Source organism: Carassius carassius, chromosome 32, assembly GCF_963082965.1.
Source record: "Carassius carassius chromosome 32, fCarCar2.1, whole genome shotgun sequence".
In the NCBI taxonomy this organism is placed as follows: domain Eukaryota; kingdom Metazoa; phylum Chordata; class Actinopteri; order Cypriniformes; family Cyprinidae; genus Carassius; species Carassius carassius.
The window spans coordinates 13,400,708-13,425,901 of record NC_081786.1 but is presented as its reverse complement, the minus strand read 5'-3'; the positions used below and the strand labels follow the sequence as shown (position 1 = coordinate 13,425,901).

Here is a 25,194-nt window from a genome sequence, read left to right as displayed (position 1 = left end):
TAACGCGATCTGGCAACAGTGATCTGAGGCAGTCTGACGTGGCCTTTCCTTCAGTCAACAAACACAGTCACAGACTGTTACAAAACCCGAAAAAACATCAAACGAGATATCACACAGATTTCATCAGCTGGTTTAGACTGTTTGTCAAATTACAAATATAAACACGTTTACAGATAGACGTTATAAAAGTAGTACGTGAACTGAGTTTGGTTGAGCATCACACCGAGAGCACAACCACCGCTAATGTAACTGTTTACCAGAAACTGTGCTATTAATAAAAGAAGACAGATGAAAGTAACCGTTACTGTGGATGTGACTCAAAACGTTTTAGAGGAAAATGGTAATGACAGTTTGTAATTACACCACCAGATGGAGTTCTTTCACAAAATTGTGACACTCCTTTTATTGTTAAAAGACGTCACGTGATAATTAACATTGAAAATACATGGTTTTTCTAATCCCGTTTCTGCTTCAACACTGGACAAATAGCATAGTCGTAATATGATATCTTCCTTAAATTTGACAAAGAAAAGCAGTGCAGGGATAATGCTCGTTTAACATCATGAAATGACTGATGTGACATGAAATGTCAGGCTTTTCAGTTCGCCTCCTGCTGCCACACTTTGCAACTACAGTCTAAATTTGCAACAAAATGTTCAGTTTAAGTGTTTCATTGAAGAAATAACACAGGACTTTTAATGCACTGCTTTTCAAATAAATTACATGAAACATTATCTTTAAAAATGATAAAAACCAGTAATACACTACAGTACAATCATGTATTTAACTAAGAAGTATATTAAGGATGTTAAGTTATCTCTTCAAAGATGTTCAAACTGGTGTTTACGAACATTCAAATTAAATTTGATCAGCTAGCAGATGACAGTTCTGTGGATCTTCTGTTTATGTAAGAGTGATGCAGCATGTTCTTCCAGAGCCCTTTAGTTAGCTTCTTGTGACCTTTCACAGTAAATGAAAAGAATTAGCTTTGAAGAAACGTTTGCTAGGTTTGTCATACCAACCCCAGAGATGTTGTTGGGTAACATTTCACAAGACATTACGACATCAGTTCCATCTTAAAACACAGAGTAAACCCAAACATTACTGTGATAAAGGTCCAAACAAATCCTTCCTTTCACCATGGCACACTCACACTGGCATAATGAATAGATTTGGACAGTTTGGATGAAGAACTGAATGCAATAAGCATGAAAAACCCAATCCTCCTCTCATCAACTATTTCATATCAGTTCAATGCACATCTTAAATTTCAGGTTCAAATCCAGCACCTCCGCTCAGTTGAGCAGAAAGTTCAGCATGGGGGAGATGAAAAGACCAAGCTGCAGTCTAAAGATCAATTTAAAGCACTGCAACAACCTCTTGGTATTTGAAGATAATCCTAATCTGAGGTTGTACATTTGTGGTTCAAATCCAGGACAACATTAAGAGCATCGAGAGAAGGTATTGATGCCCTCTGCTGGCCAAAAGAAAATATTTTCTGACCGTGACTGGCTTTAAATTCTTTCATAATGAAAAGTCACTCAACTAACTGAAACATGAAACCATGATGAATTCTCACAAACTTTATATTCAAAGAAGAGACAACTTAATACTCAATATATCATTTATTTCCAAAATCATGGGAAAATAAAAAAGTAAAAACATTTTTTTTAGCTGTTGATCCTCCAGCAAGATGTCTACCTCTTCCATGGGCACTCACAGACGCAACTCCTTCTCAGTCATAAGGTCTAAAAACTCTTGTACACGTTCAGGGAACAGTTGCACTGCCTCCATGTACAAACCCTGCAAATACACACACTTACAAACTGTAATACACATTAAGAGTCTGAAAGTAAAGTGTTAAAGGGTTAGTTCATTGAAAAATCATAATTATGTTATTAATAACTCGCCCTCATGTTGTTCCAAACCCGTGAGACCTCCATTTATCTTCGGAACACAGTTTAAGATATTTTAGATTTAGTCCGAGAGCTATCAGTCCCTCCATTGAAACTGTGTGTACGGTATACTGTCCATGTCCAGAAAGGTAATAAAAACATCATCAAAGTAGTCCATGTGACATCAGAGGGTCAGTTAGAATTTTTTGAAGCAGCAAAAATCAATTTTGGTACAAAAATAGCAAAAACTATGACTTGTGTCTGTTGTGAGAGAGTTCAAAACAAAGCAGTTTGTCATATCCGGTTTGTGAACGAATCATTCGATGTAACCGGATCTTTTTGAACCAGTTCACCAAATCGAACTGAATTGTTTTAAACGGTTCACGCCTCCTATAAGCATTAATCCACAAATGAGTTAAGCTGTTAACTTTTTTAATGTGGCTAACACTCCCTCTGAGTTAAAACAAACCAATATCCTGGAGTAATTCATGTACCGTATTTTCCGGACTATAAGTCGCACTTTTTTTCATAGTTTGGCTGGTCCTGCGACTTAGTCAGGTGCGACTTATTTATCAAAATTAATTTGACATGAACCAGGAGAAATGAACCAAGAGAAAACATTACCATTGCTCTATGCTGCTCAGTGCTCCTGTAGTCTACACTGAGCGGCATAGAGCGCCCTCTCGTGGCTGTAGACGGTAATGTTTTCTCTTGGTTCTTGGTTCTAAATAAATGCGACTTATAGTCTAGTGCGACTTATATACGTTTTTTTCCTCGTCATGGCGTATTTTTGGACTGATGTGATTTATACTCAGGTGTGACTTATAGTCTGATAAATACGGTACTTAAACAGTACACTGACTGAACTGCTGTGAAGAGAGAACTGAAGATGAACACCGAGCCGAGCCAGATAACGAACAAAACATTGACTCGTTCACGAGTCAAGAACCGGTTCTGTTGGACGTGTCTGATTCGAGAACCGAGGAGCTGATGATACTGCACATGTGTGATTCAGCGTGAAGCAGACCGACACACAGAGCGTCTGAACTGAACTGATTCTTTTGGTGATTGATTCTGAACTGATTCTGTGCTAATGTTATGAGCCCAGGTAAACCGAAGGCTTGCAGTCATCGCCAATGACACCATTAAGTCGAGCGCAAAAGAACCGGTGAACCGTTTTCTTCAACCAGTTTACTGAATCGAACTGTCAAGAAAGAACTTCTGGTGATCCGAAAACCAATGACTCAATTTTTTGTTCATTATCTGGCTCGGCTCGGTGTTCATCTTCAGTTCTCTATTCACAGCAGTTCAGTCAGTGTACTGTTTGAGTACATGAATAACTCCGGGATATTGGTTTGTTTTTAACCAAGAGGGAGTGTCAGCCACAATAAAAAAGTTAACAGCTTCAGTCATTTGTGGATTAATGCGTATTGGAGACGTGAACCTTTTAAAACGATTCAGTTCGATTTGGTGAACTGGTTCAAAAAGATCTGGTTACATCGAATGATTCGTTCGCGAACCGGATATCACAAACTGCTTTGTTTTGAACTCTCTCACAACAGACACGAAAGAGAAGACAATGCTGAATAAAGTCATAGTTTTTGCTATTTTTGGACCAAAATGTATTTTCGATGCTTCATAAAATTCTAACTGACCCTCTGATGTCACATGGACTACTTTGATGATGTTTTTCTTACCTTTCTGGACAGGGACAGTATACTGTGAACACAGTTTCAATGGAGGGACTGAGAGCTCTCAGACTAAATCTAAAATATCTTAAACAGTGTTCTAAAGATTAACTATGGTCTCACGGGTTTGGAACGACATGAGGGTGAGTTATTAATGACATAATTATGATTTGTCGATGAACTAACCCTTTAAGTGTGCAGACATGTTCACAGTAACATGCTTTTTGAAGTATATCTTATCTTAACCTTTACCCTGGGCACAACCTGTAGGGCCTTGTAGAAGATTCCACTGCCCTCTCAGCCTTCCCATCACATACCTGTAGAAAACACACAAGGAAGCAACTCACACCCCTATACCTGAAGCTATTTCTGAACATTTCTCAACTTTCATGTGTTTACAGCCTTACCATGAAGTTCAGATGCATTCTCCAGAGCAGGGGACAGTGGGCCCCTTGTTCAGTTCTCAAACAAAAAGCGGATACAGTTGCCAAGACCATTATTTGGCATGGTAGGCAGGGCTTCTCCAGGAAGATGAGACCTGGACAAAGACTACTAAATCAGATTATTGCTACCAGATTAGTGTTATTACTCAGGTGGCTCAACTTTTAAATAACTTTAATTAATTGGCTCTGTATAAAATCTCAACCAGGTGTTCTTCCACCCGTGGCTGTAGGGTGTAAGAGATTATATTAAAAAGCTGCTACAGCGACCTTTGCTGCAATGCTGAGAATGCAGAACGCTTGTGTCACATTTTGAAATGTGCTTTGACACATTAGCTACAATGTGTTAGACTGAGCTTTGCCAGAAGTGTTTTTTCACAAAGAAAATGAAACGAAAGGAAACTAAATGAAATGACAAGAAAACAAACAAAAAAGGAAATGAAACAAAAATGACCCTTTGCAAAACCCGCCCTCCTTAGTTACTTTTGTTATGTCTGACCAGCCATACTGCACTCACACACATGTTCTGTTCTGCTGTAAAAAATACATTGAAAAGCAAAGAGGATACTGACAACACACCTCCAGAGCAGATTACTTCTGGAATGAATTTTGACATTTGTTCAAAGAAATTCAAACAATAAATAGCGTTTTGTGGCTCTTTAATGTGTCATGACAGATCACTGTATTGCCTCAGACAGTTCAAGCGGCATGTGAACTGATAACTTTTCATATTTACTTAAAACACAACATGAACATGAATGAACATCAGAACTATTTATTTCAAACGCGAAAAGATTTTTCAAGTTTAAGATTAACCAAAATTAATCTACTCTCCTGTCAGATTTTTTTTTGTCTGACAAAATGGCGGATTCAGTGTTACGATTGGTCAGATCGCCTGTCAATCAAGCTCTTTCCCAACGGTCAATGGAGAGAGAGAGAGAGAGAAAAAAAATATACTGCTCTGCAGTAATGGCGAAAAGATATGGCACAACACTGTTAGTTTTCTTTTCCAAACTGTGGAAAAACCTGCGGACACGGCCTGTGCTGTGATAGCGGTTCTCTGTTTGAAGGTAGTGTTACCATAATGAGGAGCTGAAGGGTAGTGAGGAGAGGGCATCTGTAAGTGCCAGTCTTAGCCGAGAGAGAGGAAACACTGGTGTTGACGTGGTGGCGCAACTGTGCTGCATGCTGGACAGCAACAGACTCCCAAAGGCCTCGGAGATCCATCTGTGACTTCTACATTCAAGTTACTGGAAATCAGTTTTTGGATGGCCTGACTGTGCACAGCATCAGCTGCATCTATCCCCAAAACATCCCACCAGGCTGGACATCCTGTGGATTTTCTTTGGAGCTCCAGCATTGCTGCCTGTGCCCAAGCTCAAGATGGCTTGCTCATAGGTCTTTCTGGCCTTCAGTATGGCCACTGGGTTGATCTGGCCAGTGAAAGGGGTGTAAGCAGCACCCTCGGCTAATTTAGTGAGAATGTAGACAGCTTTGGAAGTGGGAATTGTCCCACTGTTTAAGACCTGCTCTACCTCTAATTGGGTATAGAGAAAGCAGTGGTCACAGAGAACAGGATCATTAAGGCCTCTAGTCACCCCCATGCCCAAGGCAGTGTAAAATACTTTGCGTGCCTCCTCCAGATTACCCAGAAGCCACTCCAGATGGGCATACTCTCTCCAAAGTTGGCTGCCCGTTACCTGGCTCTATTAGCAGTCGTTTTGCTAGCCGACACAACAAGCATTACCTATTTCCCATATCTGCGTAAAAAAGTCAGTAATACCAAACATCAAAATAGCTGTGCAACAAATGCTGAACCAATAATTATACTATACTGTAATGATCTTCATCTGTGTCTGTGTGCGTTTGGTTTAAACACCTGGCTCAGGTGGAATCACCCATCCTCCTCTCTCCCGCTGAAGCATCCAAGCCTTCCATGCCCGAGCTCCCTGTTCCCCAATCCTGGGCTCTCCACTGTCCCAAATTGGCTCAAAAAAAAAATCTACCTGGACACACACAGAAAGATATTTAATATCTTAAAAACACAATTACAACAAATAACACAAAGTTCCTCACATTCAAATCAATGGATTTTCATCATTTGTCCATTTATTCATGATTACTGGATAACAAATATTTTAATAGAATTTCTAACCTTTCTTCATAGAACATTTAGAGCTAACCTTACATACAACAACAAAAAAACATCTGTATTGTTGAATAGAAACATGCATGCCTTTTGTGATTTTATCATTTTCCAGATCTTTTCCAGTCTTGGAATAAATAAATAAAAAAGGTATTTCCAGGTTTTTATTGAGCAATCCATTTGTAAAATCACTAGCAGCAACACTCACATTCACATAAAAGTGCTTTAAAGTGTGTACTCAGCTGAACATTTAATTAGCAGTTATCACTCAAAACCGAGCACCAAAACTACCTCATACTGCAGCAACAAAGCCAACCAGCACTGAAAACCTATGCAACCAATCACAGAAAGACACCAGGAGTGGTCAGCCAATCACATGCTGACTTGATGATCAATCCAGCAGAGATGTGCACTTACTGCACTACCCACCAGGCCATGTCACTTATTGATGTCCCCTAAATTTCAAGGATAAGAAATGCAAAAGGAACACAGGTTTAGAGTAATTTACCATGAGTAAGAATGAGGGGTGGGTAAAATATGAGCAGTCTATCACAGACTGAAATGCGAATAATATTTTTAATAATTACCAACAATCGGTTTCCGAACATATTAAGTTCCCGGTGAAAGCGTTTAGGACAGGGGGCATTTTGACTCTCTAGGACTCTTTAGGTCTTGCTCAGCAGAACGTGTATGCGGCTGTTGACGGGACAGATAATTTCTGCTGTTCAAGAAAAAGTTTGTTTTATAAAGCAACAGTGCATGTGAATATGCCTTTTCAGCAAATCCTGTGACTGAAACAAAGAGGGTAGAGCAACCACAGTTTCATGTGAACATGAAAATGGTTTACTACAGATTTCATGTTCATCTTAAATGAAATGTAGGGTTACAGTTTCACCAAACAATGAAAACGACATATTTTGAGTGGGTTCCCTGAATAATTAGTTGATTAAAGAAGCCCAATATAATTAGGCAGGTTAGGACCAGAGTTGGACACAATGTGGTGCTGACATTAGACACAATCTAAAACAAAGAGTCGGAGTGAAACTGAATGGAAAAGAATGCCAAAGACATTCATCTGAAGTTGTATGGTGTTTCTTCAAAAAGAAAGATTTAAAGGATATAACTTTAAGGGTTTTAAGGCATGTGTTTGTGTGTGTGCTGTACCTGTTGTCTAGTGGGAAGGTCTTTCACATTCTCTGGCTTGAGGAAAAGTGAAGTTCAGAAGGGCTTGGAAGAGACACACAGCTTTCTCAGTGTGACCCGCCTGCCGCAGGAAATAGCACTGCCTTAAAAAGACAAGAGAGAACACTTTGTTTCATTTATGGTTACAGATATTTGTGAAAATATAATAAATATGATTGAAATAAAGTTTTAACCAAACCAGACACACACACACACATATACAGTATAGGTAAAACTGCAGTGCCACCTCTGAGCACAGGAGGGCAGCACAGAGTCACTGTTCAAGGAAAACTTCATTCAAAAACGAGCTTTTACTTACCCACGTTTTTCCATACCTGTATGACTTTTGACCCAAGAAACATAAAAAGGGTTTAGAACACGTGGGTCAGTAAATTATTTTATTTTCATTTCTGAACCTCAGACGTGCATTCAACATTGACCCTTCACCTCATAATATACCTCATAATCAGTCTTTTCCAATCTGTGTAAAATAATTGTATGTTTGTTTGTAAATTTCCTCTCAGTTGCGCAAATGTGGGCCCAGATCTAACGAGGTGATTTAATTAGGCTAATTAAGAAGCTAGTGATAGGGAGCACAGAACAGCAAGGGGCCTGGCTCAAAATCTGATCATTCATCTACACACACACGCGCGCGCGCGTCCCAGAGATTTTAACGCCTGTTCATTTTGTCGAATCCCAGTATGGGGAAGCCCGGGACAGTGATGTTTGTGTTCTGACTCTCTCTAAACAGACCCACACAATACGCCATCTAAACTAGCTGACAAACAACATGTCAATCCACTTCAAATACACCACATCATCACCTTTTACTGTTGCCCGCCAGTCGATCCCTGCCACACACACACACACACAGGTTGGACAGCCCCAAACATACTCCACAACTTAAACTTGAACAAATTGTATTGCACAAATTGTACATGAGGTCCTTAACTCTAGAAATAGTTATGCATTAAATCAAAACACATTTACATTTTCCACCAACTGCTGTCACAGCAACATGAGGGGAGGGAGTGGAAAAAAAAAACCACGGCTGCAAATTCACATCTAAACAAGTGAAACTCAAACTATGACACTGCAAAAATGACCTGAGGACACTATGAGATATTAACAGGAACATGGTGAAAAAGCTATCCGGAGAGTCCATAAGCTGCTAAACACATGGCAAAACTGGTAAGTATCTACATTTTACAAATATAAAATATCGCTGTACCAAAGAGGTCTTCCTGGGTGCCTGGAAGTGGAGGGTGAAACAGCATACTACCATCCTGGACTGCACTGAGCGTGCTTAAACACTTTCGAAACACATTGTTGACCTTTGACACCGAGAACGTGCTGAAATGACCGAAATGAAGATGCTTCCTCCATAAAGGCATGCTGTTTGGATGGATGAACACTAGTTTCTTCCAGTCTTTCTGCAGTGTGTTAGGCTCCCATAGTTCCTTGCACAGGCGGATTTTCTCCAGTTTCAGGTCCACGTTGGCAGGGTTACTTTCCACTGCCCTGTCCACAATGGACAGCTTCTTCTCCAGCAAGATACGAAGAGACATTTTCTTCATCTCAGCATCAATGTCAGTGTCACTGGCAGCCGAGAATGACCTAGAACCAACCAGTTCATCCTGATCAGAGACAAAGAAAGAGAGAGAGCAATTTAAGTTAGGTAAGGAAACAACAAAACATGCACTATTCCTCTCTGGAGGCCTACCTGGAAGTGTACAAAGTCCAGCCACAGCTGAGTGTCCGTAGGATTCTCCCGTAGCTTCCCGTTAAATTCCTCCACCCGTCCACTCAGAAGGGTGCTGCTGCTCCCTTGAGCCTTAACATCCTGCTGATCTCCCTTGACCTCCGGTTGACCCTTGCTCTCCAGCCAAAGAGAGGTTCCACAGTCGTAGATGCCCAACAGATTTACCCATGATACAGGTGCCTGGGTGGAAGAGCCCTGCTCTTCAGAACAGGCTGAGAGCTTGATGAAGGACTGGAGCAGCTGATGGGTGGAAGGACAGAAATACTGGTTTCTTGTCCACTCGTTAATTCTCTGTGCCACAATCATTCCAGTTCACAGCCTGCGTCCTGACGTCTAACCCCTGGGTCTGTATCCTCATTGGAGCAGCACTTGACCTTCTCAAGAAAAGAGTGCCGTGATGCACCTCTGTACACTCATACTGTACACACTCACGATACCGATCAGCTTTAGAGGAGTGTGTATGGGGGCATCTGTGTGAAAGGGGGCTCAGGAGAGAGGGATAGTGAGAAAGAATGTCAGTATTGATTGTGGTGTCTTAAATTTCAGGTCGCAGCTCTGACACCAGATTAAAGCTGATAGGAGCTGGAGAACTGCCAGGTGTGAGATTTGTTGAAACTGAGCAGCTAATAAAGCCTTCACTATAGCCTCCAGTGCCAGAACATTGCAGTAAATGAACCCAGAATGACGCTTATGGAGAGCAGGGGCATGCTGACATCAAAATAAAGTAGATTTACATTTGCAGAAGGAAGCATCAGTGCTTGCAAGGCAGTGAAATAAGTTTTAGGCTTTGGTTTGGAGACCTCTGCAGTACGCAATATCACAAAGATTTTAAAAGGCAAACATTTTAAAAGTGAGTGCATTTAAACTTAAAACTATCAAAACATTAAAAGACATGTGCACATTAATAAATTACTGGTAAAGGTGTTTACATATAAAGCAAAATTGGGCAAACAGGTAAAATCTTATTCCCTGACACAGTTTTACTCAAACCATAAAAAAATCGCTATCAAAGATATTACATAAATTGATTAAACCATTGTCAAGTTAAAAGCATTATTGGTATAAAATATGCATGTAAAAATACTACATGTACTCAAACTGTAATCTTAATTAAATTCCAGAGAAGACAAAAAAAACAGTCCGTATAAGCAAGCAATCCATTTAAAATTACCTAATTTTAATATATATATATATATATATATATATATATTAAACCATATATATATATATATATATATGTATATATATATGCAATGTGCTTGCCTTGCATTTTAATCGTTGTAAGCATACACTTAATAAAGTTAGCCAATATAGACGTATTTAACTCACTCAATAGGCAGTGACCAATAAATACAAACTTAGTAGCCTATTACAAACAGAATGGAGTTGAATGGAGAAAATTTCATGTGGATTTCAAAGGGTTTCTGCACACAGAAGCTGGGGTTATAAAAGCAGTTGAAAGAGAAGCATGAGCACAATACACACTGCAGCTCTCTCGTCTCGTACGCACACAGCCGCAGTGCTCCCCTGCATTATAGAGCATCTGGCACCTGCTGCTGCTGAGACTGGCTGACCTTCAGAGAGCCAAACAGAAAGAAGGAAAGAGGAGAGCATCTGTGTGTGAGACAGACAGACGGACATAGAGATAGTGAGTTAAGTTACCTGGCTATGTCTCCCCTATAGAGGGATTTGTATTCCCAGTTGGCACGGTCAGCTCTTCTGTCAATACAGAAGGGGGAGTCAGTGGGGGTCTGGAGGTCATCCAGCCAGATAAAGGTCTCGCTCACCTGAACTTGAGCTGCGTCTCTGCAGCCAAGAAGATGAAAGACAAAGACATTAAAAACAACCCACACCATCATCCAAAAATCCAGGGTTAAAAGTGTCTTAAATAGACAGTCCAGAATTATGGTTGATGTTTTGTGCATTTAATCCAAAGAACAATTGGTACTTGCATATCTTACAGATTCCCCCAAAATAAAGTTTACCCACAAACTGAAATTACCTGCTTTTGTTGTCTTCAAAATAGCTACATTATCTTTTTGCTAAATTTCTACTTTAATGTTTAGTGGAAGAAAGAAAGTCATACCATTTGAAACAGCATGAGGATGAGTACATAATGACAGGATTTTCACTTTTGGGTGAACTGTCCCTTTAAGAGATGTGTAAAGCCTTTAAAGCCTGATATAGATGTAAGTGGGTACAAAGATCAGAGACTGACTATGGATCAATGTACTGCGGGATTTTTCTATGAACACACCTGTCAGCGCTCTCCTTTTTTAGCAGGTCGCTGGGGTAAACTGTGTCTGATTCAGATCTACTGCTCTCCGAGGTATCCGTGTTCTTCTTCTTGTGTTTTTTTTCTTCTTTTTTTTCTTTCTCCTCTTCGATCTGCCATGGCTGTCTTTTCTCTCTTCACGCTTTTGCTCTCTGTATAGACATAGAAAAAGAAGTTCACTACGTTCTCTGATAAACACTCTGCAGAAGTATACCTTTTACAGTCAAGTTTATATTTCAGTGTATTTAAATATGTATATGTGTAAATATTAATAAAACTGGGTAATGCATCTCAAGCCTGTTCTATAACAGGCTATATATATATATATATATATATATATATATATATATATATATATATATATATATATATATATATATATATATATATATATATATATATATATATATGACTTACTTGTAAATGACATTTTTATTTTACTTAATACAATTTAATATTGGAAGGGCAATGAAACATTTAACTCTAACTGAAAATTTTATTTTTGTTTCATGCATATTTTATTAATTTACTTTTTAGTTTTACACAAGATTAATCTTGAAATCAAATAATAAGATCCCCTTTTGTTCTTTAATCACACAGGTGGTAAAGTTAATTTATTCAGTGATTAATTGCACCAAGGATCAGATAACCTTGTGCCTGCTGGTTCTTCTAGCTCTGCTTGCACTCTCTCTGGTGAGTCTTCAAAGCATCTTCTGTGCTGAAGCTCTGATTACTCAGCCATTCCAGATCTGCTGGAGCTGAGAGAAGAAACATTCGGTCAAACCAAATTAGCTCTGCTGGCCACTTAAGAAGTGAATAAATCAGTCAGTCATGACAGAAGCAAAACCTCACAAGAGCGCATCTGATGTGATTCGCACACAAAAAAACTGTGGGTTAAAGAGGGCTGATTCCCTTAAGCAGTGAGAAGGACAGAAGCATGATGCTATCTATTATTCTGTGGACAGTCTGGGAAGGAGCCAGATGCATTGCTGACCTGGCCGATATTCTGCACAAATCCCCCACGGCAGCAGAGGTGATCTGCATGCAAGAGCTGTTTGCTCTTTTCTACTGTACACAGCGTGAGAACACTCCTCTCCCAATAATTTGATATTGATTAGTTGGGATGTGTGTCTTCATCTAGTTTATTAAGTCTTTAAAGATGGGATCAACTCAAACAGAACGGCTGACTGATTACAGTGCTTTGAACTGCAGCCAAATCCATAAAGGTCCATTATTTGGCATATGAGATCATTTGTGATTGCAGAATATGTGCTAATTAGCGTTGCGTATAAGCATCACTCCAACTATTGCTCGCTTTGAAAAAACACAAAGTATTAAACTTTTGCAGTGTAACTTGTCACAAATGTTTGCATATTGACAAAATTGTTTCCAGAAAAAGCTAATATCTAGTGTACCATAACACTACTAAAATAAAAACAGAAGATAGTTCCTAACAATATGCACAATATTTTTGTACTTCGACTTATTAACATTTTCAAATAATCCATGTGGCACTGTTTTTAATATTTTAAGAGAACTGACGAACAGAGATGCTTCAGAAAGGATTTAGTTCAATGCAGTACTTTCCAACAGATTCATCACACATTTACTGATAAATAAGTATAATACTACAGATGAGCGAAAATAACCATAAAATTCAAACTGACACTAAATTTTAACTTTAATATATAGGCTGTCACGCACATATTATTAATGGTAATCCGCGTGTAATGTAGTTACAGTAAATCATGCAGCATTTATAGTAATAATCAGCACAACTGTTAGGCTTTCTTTACAGGTTCTCTGATCTTTCCCTTATCTGATCCTGTATGGATCTGTAAAAGCAGGTCAGAAAGACCTCCATCCCCAGTAGAGTAGAGCTGTTTCCTGACAGTCCAGTGAAGGACGGGAAAATACAAGAGCCATGTTTCTCCCATAGGTTTCTCCTGATCAAAACAGACGCGCGCCGGTTACGTCATCCGAATGCGACCTGTAAGGAAGCATGCACCGAAGAAAAGAATAGGATATTTCGACCACTGAACAGCTTTTCTTAAAGAACCAGTTCCAAAAATGATTCAGCAATTCGTTTATGTTCTGACGTAATTACAACACAGATCAAAAAGAGTCATTAAGGACCTAAATAGAATTTACAATAATACAATTTAATTCAGTCATTGAGCAGACGCTTCTGTCCAAAGCGACTTACAGATGAGGACAATGGAAGCAATCAAAATCAACAAAAGAGCAATGATATGCATGTGCCATAACAAATCTCAGTTAAGTTTTCTTTTTCTTTTTTAAATTATACAATAAATAAAAAGATAAAAAGATAGAATAGAAAAAAAGTGTTAGAGGACTTTTTTCCTTTTGTTAATTGTATAATAAATAACAAGAAAACAAATAGAATACAAAGAGATTAGAGAAGCTAGAATTAGTTTATTTATTATTATTATTATTATTATTTAAGAAAATAGAATTAGTGAGTGCTAAAGTTAGAGGGTCAAATAAAGATTGAAGAGATGTGTTTTTAGCCGATTCTTGAAGCTGTTCGGATTGAGATAGGGAAGGCGGCGATTCCAGCAGGAGGGAACATTTAGTTTAAATGTCAGTGAAAGTGATTTTCTGCTTCTTTGGGATGGCACAATCAAACGACGTTCACGTGCAGAACGCAAGCTTAGGCACATAAGTGATGAAGTTAAATAAAGGGGTGCAGAGCATAGACTGTACAAGAGCCAGTGGTGGTTTTGTCAAATTTACTAATAATTAATTTAATAAAATTTTCAAATAAATACTAAAGTTAATCTTCTACTTCATATAAGTTTTAGCATCTTTAAACCAACTCTATTTCTTATGCGTTTTGATAATAATATCAGTGATTCAAACGGGTTCAGCCGATTTATTTACACGATGTTAGGAATGACCCGTTCGTTAAGACCGTTGAGGGAAAAGAGTGGAGAAAAAATATTTTCCTTGGCAATTAAGACATTTTACGAAAATGTATTGCACAGTAGATTAAGAACAAATACGTAAATCAAAAGTTGATATATTTTAGTAATAGTTTTGCAAAGTTTAGGGCATATATTTAACAAAGGATAGGTCCTAGTAAGTGAAATATTTCAATATTACAACATCGATATGCAGTAACGTTACTTTTATTTATTTATTCCACTGTTTAAATGTTATTTATTTTTTAAATATGCGACTGTGTCCAGTTGGCTTTATTTAAGGCAAAGCACAGCAGTTTGTGCTTACCATTGTTTTCTAGAAAACTCAACGAAACCTTAAGTTTCTGGATGTGAAGGACTCTCACGGTGAGTTTATAATATAAGATCTGATCCCGGGAGAGAAATGTAATCAGCCCTGTCCTGATCCGGGACACACTGAGCGCAATGGCTTGACGCATTGCAGGTCTAACGTAACCAATCAGAGACGTTGTTACAATCACGAGCGGATTGCAGGTCTCAGCTGGCCAATCATAAAAGCTGTGACATGCTGAGCCGAAATCTCCATAGCGTCAACAAAGACAGAGGACTTGATGCAATAAGTAATATTCCGACGAAAGAAACTAGTGCCTTTTAGAGAAGTAGTCCCTCAAGATGTAACCCTTCTTAAGACTATTTTTAGTACTGTGAATCTAAAAAAATATTTTACTGGAATTTCGATTTTTCCTTAATTTTTATATATAGATTATGTTATCTTAAATTAATAACTGACTTTTAATTTGTATCTTACATTCCTAAAACGCATTAAAAATATGTTAATCCAATTTTGTGAACAATTTGAAATACACAGAAATAAACTTAATTCATTATATTATATTAAAACAATTATTTTCACGTTTTATTTATTTGTTAGTGAGTTTTCAGATTCAGAATCAAATTTAACTTTGTTCACTGGGAATTATTTGTTTAATTAAGAGATCAAATGAATGGATTTTCCTTTTTTTGACAAATTTTGACAAATGACTTATTTCACATTAAGGCTCAGATTTTTTAAATAAAAAATTTGAAATCTTTGGCACATATGCACAACAGTTTTTCTTATCACTTTTATTGTTTTAATAGTCGTATTAGGCCCCTAAATGAATGGACTTTATAAGGTGCAAAACATATTAATTGGTCATTTGCGTATGTTTTTTTTTTTTTTAAATCATCCCATGTTTTTATCTGTAACATATCTTTGTATGTTTTCTTACAAAAATGTTCAGGACACAATAATTTTAGTGATTTTTATAAAATGTATATTACAGTGTGCGTATTACATACACTGCATGTTAATATAATAAGTAGGTTATATTGTTAATCTATACTGCTTCATATATTGAAATTATTTAATAAGAAAATAAGAATAAGGACACTAATCTTGCATTATTAATACATAGCATTACTATTAATAAATAATATTAAACCAGTTAGTTTACATATAAATATTTACATGCAGTATAATGTAACAATACTGTGTCTGTTCCAAAAGTGATGGAAACATTACATAGACCTACCAGAAAATGTTCAAATTTCATGGATTCATGGAAAAAAATGGATTTCATGTAGTTGAGCACATTTTATACTTCACATATGCATATAACATACTACATATTATACATAATATTTCGCTAATAGCCAATTTTTTTCATAAATACTTTTCCTTCTCGGGAATGAGGTGGCAATGATAAGTAGGTGGGCGGGGCTTCTGACTGCTCTATGCGGAAGTGAGTGATATGGGTCCGTACGGCGGAGGAATACACCACTGTATATAGTACCGGATCACCTTCAATACTCTGCGAGCGACAGTCGCACGGTGGAGCTTTAACTGAGAGCGGAGCATCGCTGCAGTCTAGCGTAGATTAAAAAACCTCGTCCACTCTCCACTCTCAGATATGGTACGTATAAGCTTTTATCTTGCACTACTAATTCATGAACGTGTTCATATTTTATGCATTTAACGCATTGCGGTTAATATATAGACATGATTAACCACCTGCCTGCCTCTTCTGCGTCTGTGCTCATGCAACAGCTAATTTTATTTGAAATGAATTAGTCTCCGTTCTGTATTTCATTGCACTTTGCAAACGAATGTTGCGTCTGATTATTATCATGAACGTGTTGCAGTATTATTGATGTCATATTGCGGCAGGAAATGTGACATACGCGTTTTATTACGGTGTGTGATTGCTGGACAGCAGCAGACAGATGATCAGTGCTCACTTTCTATTTAAAAAGAAAAACATTGTTCTAGCCTTTGTAATTGATATGTTTGAGACGATATTTGCTTTTCTTTAGCGAATGATTTTGCTGTAGACATCACTGACAGCCACTGTAGAAAATCAGGCCAGTCTGAATAAAGTGTAAAGATAGAACTTAAAGGAAAAATTCACCCAGAAAAAGTCATTTCTGTCATCATTTACTCACCCCTACGTCGTTACAAACCTGTAGGACTTTTTGTCTTACCTGAAGAACAAATCAAGATGTTAGAATGACAGCCCCAGTCACCATTTACTTTAATTGTATGGAAAAAGATGCAGTGAAAGTAAACGGTGACTGTAGCTGTCAGTCCTTTTTTTTTGATTCACAAAAGAAAAATAGATTAAAATGATGACAGAATATTTGATCGAAATGATTCTTGAAATGTTTAGACTGAGATGTTGAGATGTGGGTTGTGTTGACCGTGGTTGACCATTGTTTAATTTAGAAAAAACGCTATTACGTGTATTTATGACCATGTTATTCATTTTCGCCGCTCTATTATTAGTCTTTTTAAAATTATAATCATCTCAATTGTCAAATCTATCAAAACTAAGCAGGATTAGGACCATAAACTGGCTTTATTAGTGGTTTAGGTTGGCACAAATATAATTTTGGGCTCTATTGACTTGTGAAAGTAACAGGTCTGTTTGTTATCTGGGCTCCAGCTTGAATGTTTCCCCTCATAAGAGCACGAAACAGAGTTCATTAATCATACAGCCGGATAGGATACCCAATGAGAAAATAAACAAAGTTTTGTTTAAATGGTGAATTTTAGCTAAAAAAAAAAAAAGCAAACATTGTTTGTGAAGCAGGGAAAGAATGTCCTATGTGAGTTCAACAAAGTCAATCCTGACTCAGTGAGTCCATACAAACACTTCTGCTTCAGCTTTTCCACAGCACAATGCCAGAAGACTCAGTATAAATCATTTTTTATGGATGTTATTTAAGCCTGTGCTGTTTGGTGAGAATTATCTCAGTTCTGTGATGAACTATGAATGGCTAGTTGCTGTGTGAGGCGTCTGTTTCCTCCCTCGAGTTGCGTCTTCAGGACCTTCCTGGCCACAATGCAGCTCTAGTTTCATTGTCATGCCTGTGTGGGTAATAGTGTCATGGGAATCAGTGAGGAAAATAACCATGTTTTTTTTCACCAATCATGTAGAACTGTCTAAAAACAGTCTGCACTTCTTCATACAGGCCTTTCTGGAAGCTTTTCTGAAATGACAGTCATGGTAAACGGCTTGAATGCTACAACAATAACTAGACACACATATAAGAGAGAATTTAGTGGGTAACCTGGTTGCTAAATTGGCCTGATTAGCCATCAACAAAGGCCATTTCAGGGCTTGCTGTCTTCACAGTGCACAGTTGGTTTGGTTCATATGAACCAACTGCCTTCACAGTTGTGGTCATGAGTTTATATTCAGACATCTTCCTGTCTTAGGTGCTAAGTTGTGGTGTATTGGTGTTCATTTTGTAAAGAGAGACCGTTAGGGGAACTAGACTCAGTAGAGTCTTTACATATGTCAGCATGTTGGTTAAGGGCCTTGGGGACTCCCTGTTAACATGGTGTGAAAGTGGAATACCACACTCATTATCGTACACTGGGCATCCCGAGCGCCAGCTGCTCATGCCGCTTGGTTAGTCCAAAATCAAGGCCAGATTCCAGACAACATTGTGCAGCGTTTTCAGATCCTGGCCAAATTCCTGGCAGTGGTGTGCGATGTTTGAAGCTTCGCTGGACTGCAAATGGCCTGGAAGGCTTCAAGTAGAGGTGCAGGATCCTGTTCTCCCCCATCAGCTGGAGAGAAGAAATTATCCTTTATGGACGGTGTCATTGCTTCCACATGATTCCAATTCTGATTCAGTTTGACTCTGATTAACTTGGACGTATTTCAAGTAACATGTCCAATCTCTCTCTAACAGTGCTGTAAATTATAAAGGGCATTGTTTCAAAGTGATTCAAACCAGCAACTATTCATTAATTATTAAAGTCACCATAAAATCCAAATTGAAATTCTAATTTCCTATGAAAACTTGCATTGTTTATTGTAAATGATTTAGTCATGCACATTATTATATATATGCATATTATTTCAAAAAGTATTCTTTAATCAGAAACATTAATGTGTCCAACCAGGTGAGTTTTAATCCCTCCCCTCCAGCAACCTGTGACTACATGGAGCTCTTTCAGAAGTTAGAAAACGACAAAGATGCAAATAAATTCCGAAAGGACAAAATCAAGTTCTGCCCAACGTTACTTTTTCATGAAAAGACAATTCCAGTGTTCCCTTTCATGCTGACCTTTAAAAGAATTGCCTCTTAAGAGTAATTTATTCTGGGAAGTAAGCTACCAGAGCTTTTTTTTTTGCAGAGCTCTGTAAGATGCCTTACACAGCACCATAGTCTTAATTGGGCAGAAAGGGACCTTTGTAACTCTCCAGGTCATATTTTGTCCCTACCTGGATTTGAACTCACAATCTTTATGCTAGGAAAACCGGATCTTTAACCCTCAGGCTAACAGGACCCCTAGAGAGGGACAGGCAGATAAAAATAAACTTGATCACAAGAACAGTGAGACAAAGCAGGTGAGATAAAGCAGGGAAAGGTGAAACCTGCCATTGTGTTCGCAGATGGAGAGAGGTGTTTGCACAATTAGCAGAGACGAGATGCCACTCAGATGATCAAAGAGATAGAGATATAAACGCATACCCACGGCTGGCTGTAAACTGAGATGACCGCAGGAGCAGGTAAAGTGATGGATCATTTGATTTAGACAGACAAACCTTAATACCTTCCTTTGCTTTAGCTGTCATTCTGTGTTCCTGACGATCTACCTCCGAATACATCCTACTTTGCTCGAGTGACCTGATGGGATGACCATTTGACTAATTTCAAATAATGGAAACGATCCCTGACCCTCGGCTTTGTAACCGTAGTGAGCTGCTGACGTTAATCTTCTCAAAAATCAGCCTAACATCTTGCTGAGCGATACCCAATGCAGCCTGGGAGGTTGGTACAGTAACACTGGCCTCAAGGGTCAGGTGAGCTCTCTCGGGGTCTGTTGTTCATCAGCCTGATCAGACAGACTCACCTCTACGTGCTTCAGGTAGTGTCTACTCACAAAGACCAGAATGCTTCCAAAGAGACCTGTCATCTACCCTGAGGAGGACTCTGTGTCATTATCCATGGTCTACGATCTCCTTGACCAGCAGCAGTTCTTTTATAAAGAGCTGATCGAGCTACAAGAGAGAAACTACAAGTCCTTCCTGCAGATGCTGGTGGACTCCACCAATAGCCGCATTGACAGCATGGTGCGAGATGTCCAGGATTTAAAAAACTGTCTGCAGCACTGCCGGACTGAGCTGGGGGATGTCAGGCGCCAAGGCGCGCAAAATGCCAAGCGGGCTGAGTGCCTGGCAGAAGGTCTGGTGATGGTCCGAGGAGCGGTGGATGGCCTGACCTCATTGAAAAGCCCCACCGCTGAGGTCCAACTCAGGAAAGCACCAGTTAAAATGGACAGGCAAGATGTAAAGAAGACTGATGGCTGGGACAATGAACCCAAGGCGAAGAGGCTGGTGGCTGATCTGACCGACATTCAGTTTGATGGGATAAAGGTTGTGTTATCAAGAACTCTGTTATTTTGTGTGCATTTGAATACATGTAGCTGTTCATTGTGGCCTTTAAAGGGATGTTAATTCACAATTATTTTATGAATTGGAGGTCAAAGTGGTATTTTGTCTTGCTTGCTGCCATTGATTGGTTAATCAGATTTCTTGAGCAAAAGCTTTGAGTGTCAGTATCAGGAAGTGATGGATGGGGCAGATAAAGTAAACATTTTTGCTTTTTAAGAAAGCTTTATGAAGAACATTTAGTTTATTTTGTATATTCTATTGTATACGTTTTAGACTCTGGGTGTGCAGTGGTTTGATCGTGATTTAGTGATTATTGTTTTCTTCCTGAGAGAACACTTATACCATTATTGTGGTTCAGTATGTAAAGTGCTTTGCACAATCAAACGATGAGTTATACATGTTTGTGACACTCATTTACTCATCACTTTTTTCCTTCTCGATTTCCAGGCTGACCAACTCACCGAGGAGCAAATTGCTGGTAAGCCAATCTGGTGTGTTTGTGGTGTAAACATGCCCTGAATTAACTTCACTCTCAAGGATGAATGTCACATTTTAACTACTTAAAACCAGTACACCTGCCCTTCATTCAGTCAGATGATTCCAGAAAATGGATCTTGTGAAAATTAAGTTTTATATATCTGAGGTATTAATGCTATTTATTTTTAATCTGTTTCCTCACAGAGTTTAAGGAGGCTTTCTCCTTGTTTGATAAGGATGGTGATGGTACCATCACAACCAAAGAGCTGGGCACAGTGATGCGCTCACTTGGGCAGAACCCCACGGAGGCTGAACTGCAGGACATGATCAACGAGGTGGATGCTGATGGTGAGTCGGATTCAGTGCAGACTTCAAAATGCGAAAAACAGTAATGTTATCCATCATGATGTTATGCTACCTACACTATATTAACCTTAAGGTTAGGGTTAGGTGTTGGTATTTGTTCCAGTGTAGTGTAGGCAGCTAGCACTGTGATTCTTTGGAATCAGTTAGAGGGTGGGTTACCTTTTTTTACACCTATATATACCTGAAGACATAACTAACATTCAAAAAAATTTTTAATTAAATATTACGTTCTTCCACTTTATTTTTGACCATTGACATTATGCTAGGGACACCTTCCGATCCAGAACTGTCGTTCTCTGTGGTTAAACAGTTATCTTGTTTTGTAATTAGCTTGTGTGCAAGCAAGCAAACTTTCAGATAACAACAAAATGTAATATGCCTGGGATGCTTCTCCTGTTACAGAGCTGATGTAATTAGTGTTTAGAATGCAATGGTGTCTTTACAGAGTGTCCTTTAACGTTAGTGTCATTTTAACATGTTGTTAGATCATGCAGAGCGCGCTGGGTTTCTGATACACTGATTATTTACAGATGGGATTGTGTGGTGTGGTATGGAATCATTTTTGTAGGTCAGACAGCAGTAAAGCCGTTGAATAACAGCAGGTAATAAAGACCTCATGGAATCCTTTACATAATCCACTTTGGCAGTGTTGGCGATGGAATCGAGAGAGTGTTTGTGAAAAGCTCCAGTAAGAAGAACATGCAGTGTGAAGAAAACACACACACACACACATACACAAGCACTTGTCTATACCCACATTGTCAGATTACACACGCAGTGTGAGCCCTGTGGGAATGGCTGTAGTGATCATTTTCACACACACATGTACACAGGAGGACGTCATATTTGTCCTGTGTAATGGAAATATCCCACCTCAGCTTGGTTAAACCTTAAGGGAAAGAGAAACAGTTACATATAAAATCCAGTAATTAAAAACTCTATTATTGATATGTTATGTGTTCCTAATTCAATTTGTTTTATCTCGCAATATAAGAAAATAAACATGATGTTTGTTCTTGTGACCTTTTCTGCACAGTGTTTACAGTGTTTGCTGTGACTCTCTCAACTACTCTTGGACTAATTGAGTTCTATTAGATGACACTCAGACACACTAAATATGTGTTATTAGACCTCATTACTCCTCATTGTCCAATATTGACTGCCCTGCTTTTGTCCTGCATTCTACGTCCTGGTTAGTTCATCCGAGTTGTCCAAACATCGCCGACCAGATGTGTTTATTCTTTCTCCATTTCTTTCAGGTAATGGAACCATTGACTTTCCAGAGTTTCTGACAATGATGGCCCGGAAAATGAAAGACACCGACAGTGAGGAGGAGATCCGCGAGGCTTTCAGAGTGTTTGACAAGGTCAGTGCCGAAAAGAGAGCATTGTGGAAAGATGATGCTTATGAGGAGGCAGGCAAAAACAAACCAACCCTTGGAAAACTAAATACGGATTCATGGCACAATCATTTCCACAGTCAGACACCTCTTCCTGTAGGTTTACTGGGACATTTGATTGTCAAATGTTTAGGAAAAACCATCATTGAACACTACTTCCGCCCCTTTTATCTGCATTACACCTCCAGTATACGTCATTACTGTTTTCAAAGTCACCTTCTTTGGATTTAGTGGTTTAATATTTTAACAGCATGACATGGCTGACTTTTTGTTCCTGTCTGTCTGTCTGTGGCAGGATGGGAACGGCTACATCAGCGCAGCAGAGCTTCGCCACGTCATGACAAACCTGGGTGAGAAGCTAACGGATGAAGAGGTGGACGAAATGATCAGAGAAGCTGACATCGACGGCGACGGTCAGGTCAATTATGAAGGTACGATGCAGCTGTGTGCTGAGATTACCCATAAAAGGTCACCGTTTTATGCAGATTAAACATTACTTTTATAAATTGCCACTTCAATTACAATAATGTAGTTTGGATTTGGATAATGCAAGGTTATTTGCGTGTACATACAAAAATGGAGCAGTCTGGAACCTAGTAGGTTTTGTGCTTTGTTGTGATCTTGAGCGTCATGTCTGATGTGTCCATCTCTCTTTCTGTCCACAGAATTTGTACAAATGATGACGGCAAAGTGAAGCTCTTCTGTTCTCTCCTGACCTCTTTAGAAGACAAAAAAAATCAGTCAAATGTTTTACTTACCTCTTACGCAAAAATATTCATTTATTCATACTGTTTCTGTATAGAAAAAACTGAATGTTAAAAAAAGGAAAATGTCCATATATAGAAAAAAATATATATAAAAAATAAAAATAAAACAAACAAAAAAAGACATAAACATTAATGACATGCATGTACTGGTTAGTGGTCCTGTTCCCAAAGAACTGCTTAGACATCTCCAAAATGATCAATCAATTAATTAATCCTGATATCAAACCTTCAGAAACTAAAGTAAAAGCATCTGGTGAACTGCTTAACTGGTTCCATTTGCTAGTGGCGATGTTTGGGCTGGCCAATCGTCTTCTACTTCCTGTTTCTGTTCTACATGCATGCAGCTTGAGTTCAGAGCCGCTACCTTTGGCGGAAACCTCAGCGATGTCTGTTGGAGCGTTCTGGGGGTGAATCTAAAAGAGGTTTGAATACGGTTTGGGGGGGTGGTGGCGGGGCGGGGTTTCAGAATCTGCATAGAGGACGAACGAATGGGACCTTTGCAGTTTGCTTCAATAACTAAATAAAGAGATATTTTTAAGAAAAATGAGCAGTTAAGAGATTTTAAACTATGTTTGGCATGTCAGGATATTCAGAGTTTTGTTTCTTTGTGCATTGTGTCCGATAGCAAGGGCGTTTAGCGGGAGGGAGTGGGTTGGGAGTTTCAGGGCGTGACCGTTCACCTTACGTGGAAGCGTTTTTCGGGTAAGGGCAATGGTGACCGTAACCATAAATGTTTTTATCTTTAGTTCTTCTCTGGGCTCTGACCATGAGCATGTCGATTTTCTCTGGAGAGTGCAAACGAGGGCTTTTGGCCGCCAGGGGCTTGTTTCGACTGCCCACATTCAGTTCTGTTTATGTTCATTCCAAGTTGTACATGCTCGTCTTTTGATTTTTTTTCCAATAAAAGAACATGAACTCGAAGCTCTCAACCTTGTTTGTCCTTTTTGTCATCGTCTAGTGAAACCAACATTTAGGGAAGCTTTTGCACCCAACCTACAGAAATCACCATGGCAGCCGCTCTCTTTCTGTACGTCTCGGTTTATATGTGTCATGTTGCATGAGCGCTGATCCATCCGAGCGCAGGCTTGAGCGCGTCCGTCTTTGGGGATTTTAGAGGTTGCCTGGCAACCTGGATCTATGGCTCTGATGGAGGAGGGGGATATCAAAAACCATGTGGGAGCTGGAGAAGAGACTCTGGAGAGATGCAGAGCGTGTGTGTATGTGTGAAAATCTACAGCTGATTAGATAGTTTATCCCTACAGCAGATCTTACAGTATTCTTCCTCTTTACTGTAATTATTCCTTTGCATTTCTCCAGTTGAAGCTTCACCATTTGATTTAACGTGAGACTTTTGCACTCAATTTTCAGACTCGCTCTTAATTTACAGCTATTTAAAGCCTGAGCTCAGTGACAGTGTGCTCGGGGGGTGTGGAGATGATTGTGCATCTACTTTGTGCTCAACAGTGAGAAACAGGATACAGTGACAGGCTTGTGGGAGGAGAGAGAGAGTGCTAACAGCCCACGTCTCTCTGCCCTTCTGACTGATGAGCTGCACGTGGCCAACCGTGTTTGTGTGTGTGTGTGTGTTAAATGCATTACTTCATCCAGGAATGGCTGAAGGCTTTAGAAAATGTTTTTGTCTGGATATGTCTAATATTCTGGTCGTTCAGTGCCCCTGAGATATGTCAGAATGTCTTTTCATGGTTTGGTTGCAGGCACAGGTTGGTCACACTTTCTCAGTCCTCTCAGGCTTTATGGGAAGACTCTCGGAGCTAGAACAGACAAAATATGTCACATAAATAAAGCATGTTTATCATGGCTGAATGGCACCACATAGATATAACACACATTAGTAAGGGATTCATAAAGTCTGAGACCACATTGCAACTTTTGGATTTTTTAATAAACCCTAGAAATATGTT

General features: G+C 39.0%; 1 protein-coding gene and 1 pseudogene across 1 annotated transcript; one reads left to right on the top strand and one right to left on the bottom strand.

Moving 5' to 3' along the window:
- Positions 1-545: 545 nt before the first annotated feature.
- On the bottom strand, positions 546-13,242 carry LOC132113383 (nuclear exosome regulator NRDE2-like; annotated as a pseudogene).
- A 2,894-nt stretch (positions 13,243-16,136) lies between these two features.
- LOC132112759 (calmodulin-1) lies at positions 16,137-24,193 on the top strand. The gene is made up of 6 exons (XM_059520407.1): positions 16,137-16,267; positions 20,711-20,741; positions 20,945-21,088; positions 22,366-22,472; positions 22,801-22,936; positions 23,171-24,193. Exons 1-6 carry the CDS (start codon positions 16,265-16,267, stop codon positions 23,197-23,199), a joined length of 450 nt encoding a protein of 149 aa, XP_059376390.1. The 5' UTR covers positions 16,137-16,264; the 3' UTR covers positions 23,200-24,193.
- The last annotated feature ends 1,001 nt before the right edge of the window (positions 24,194-25,194 follow it).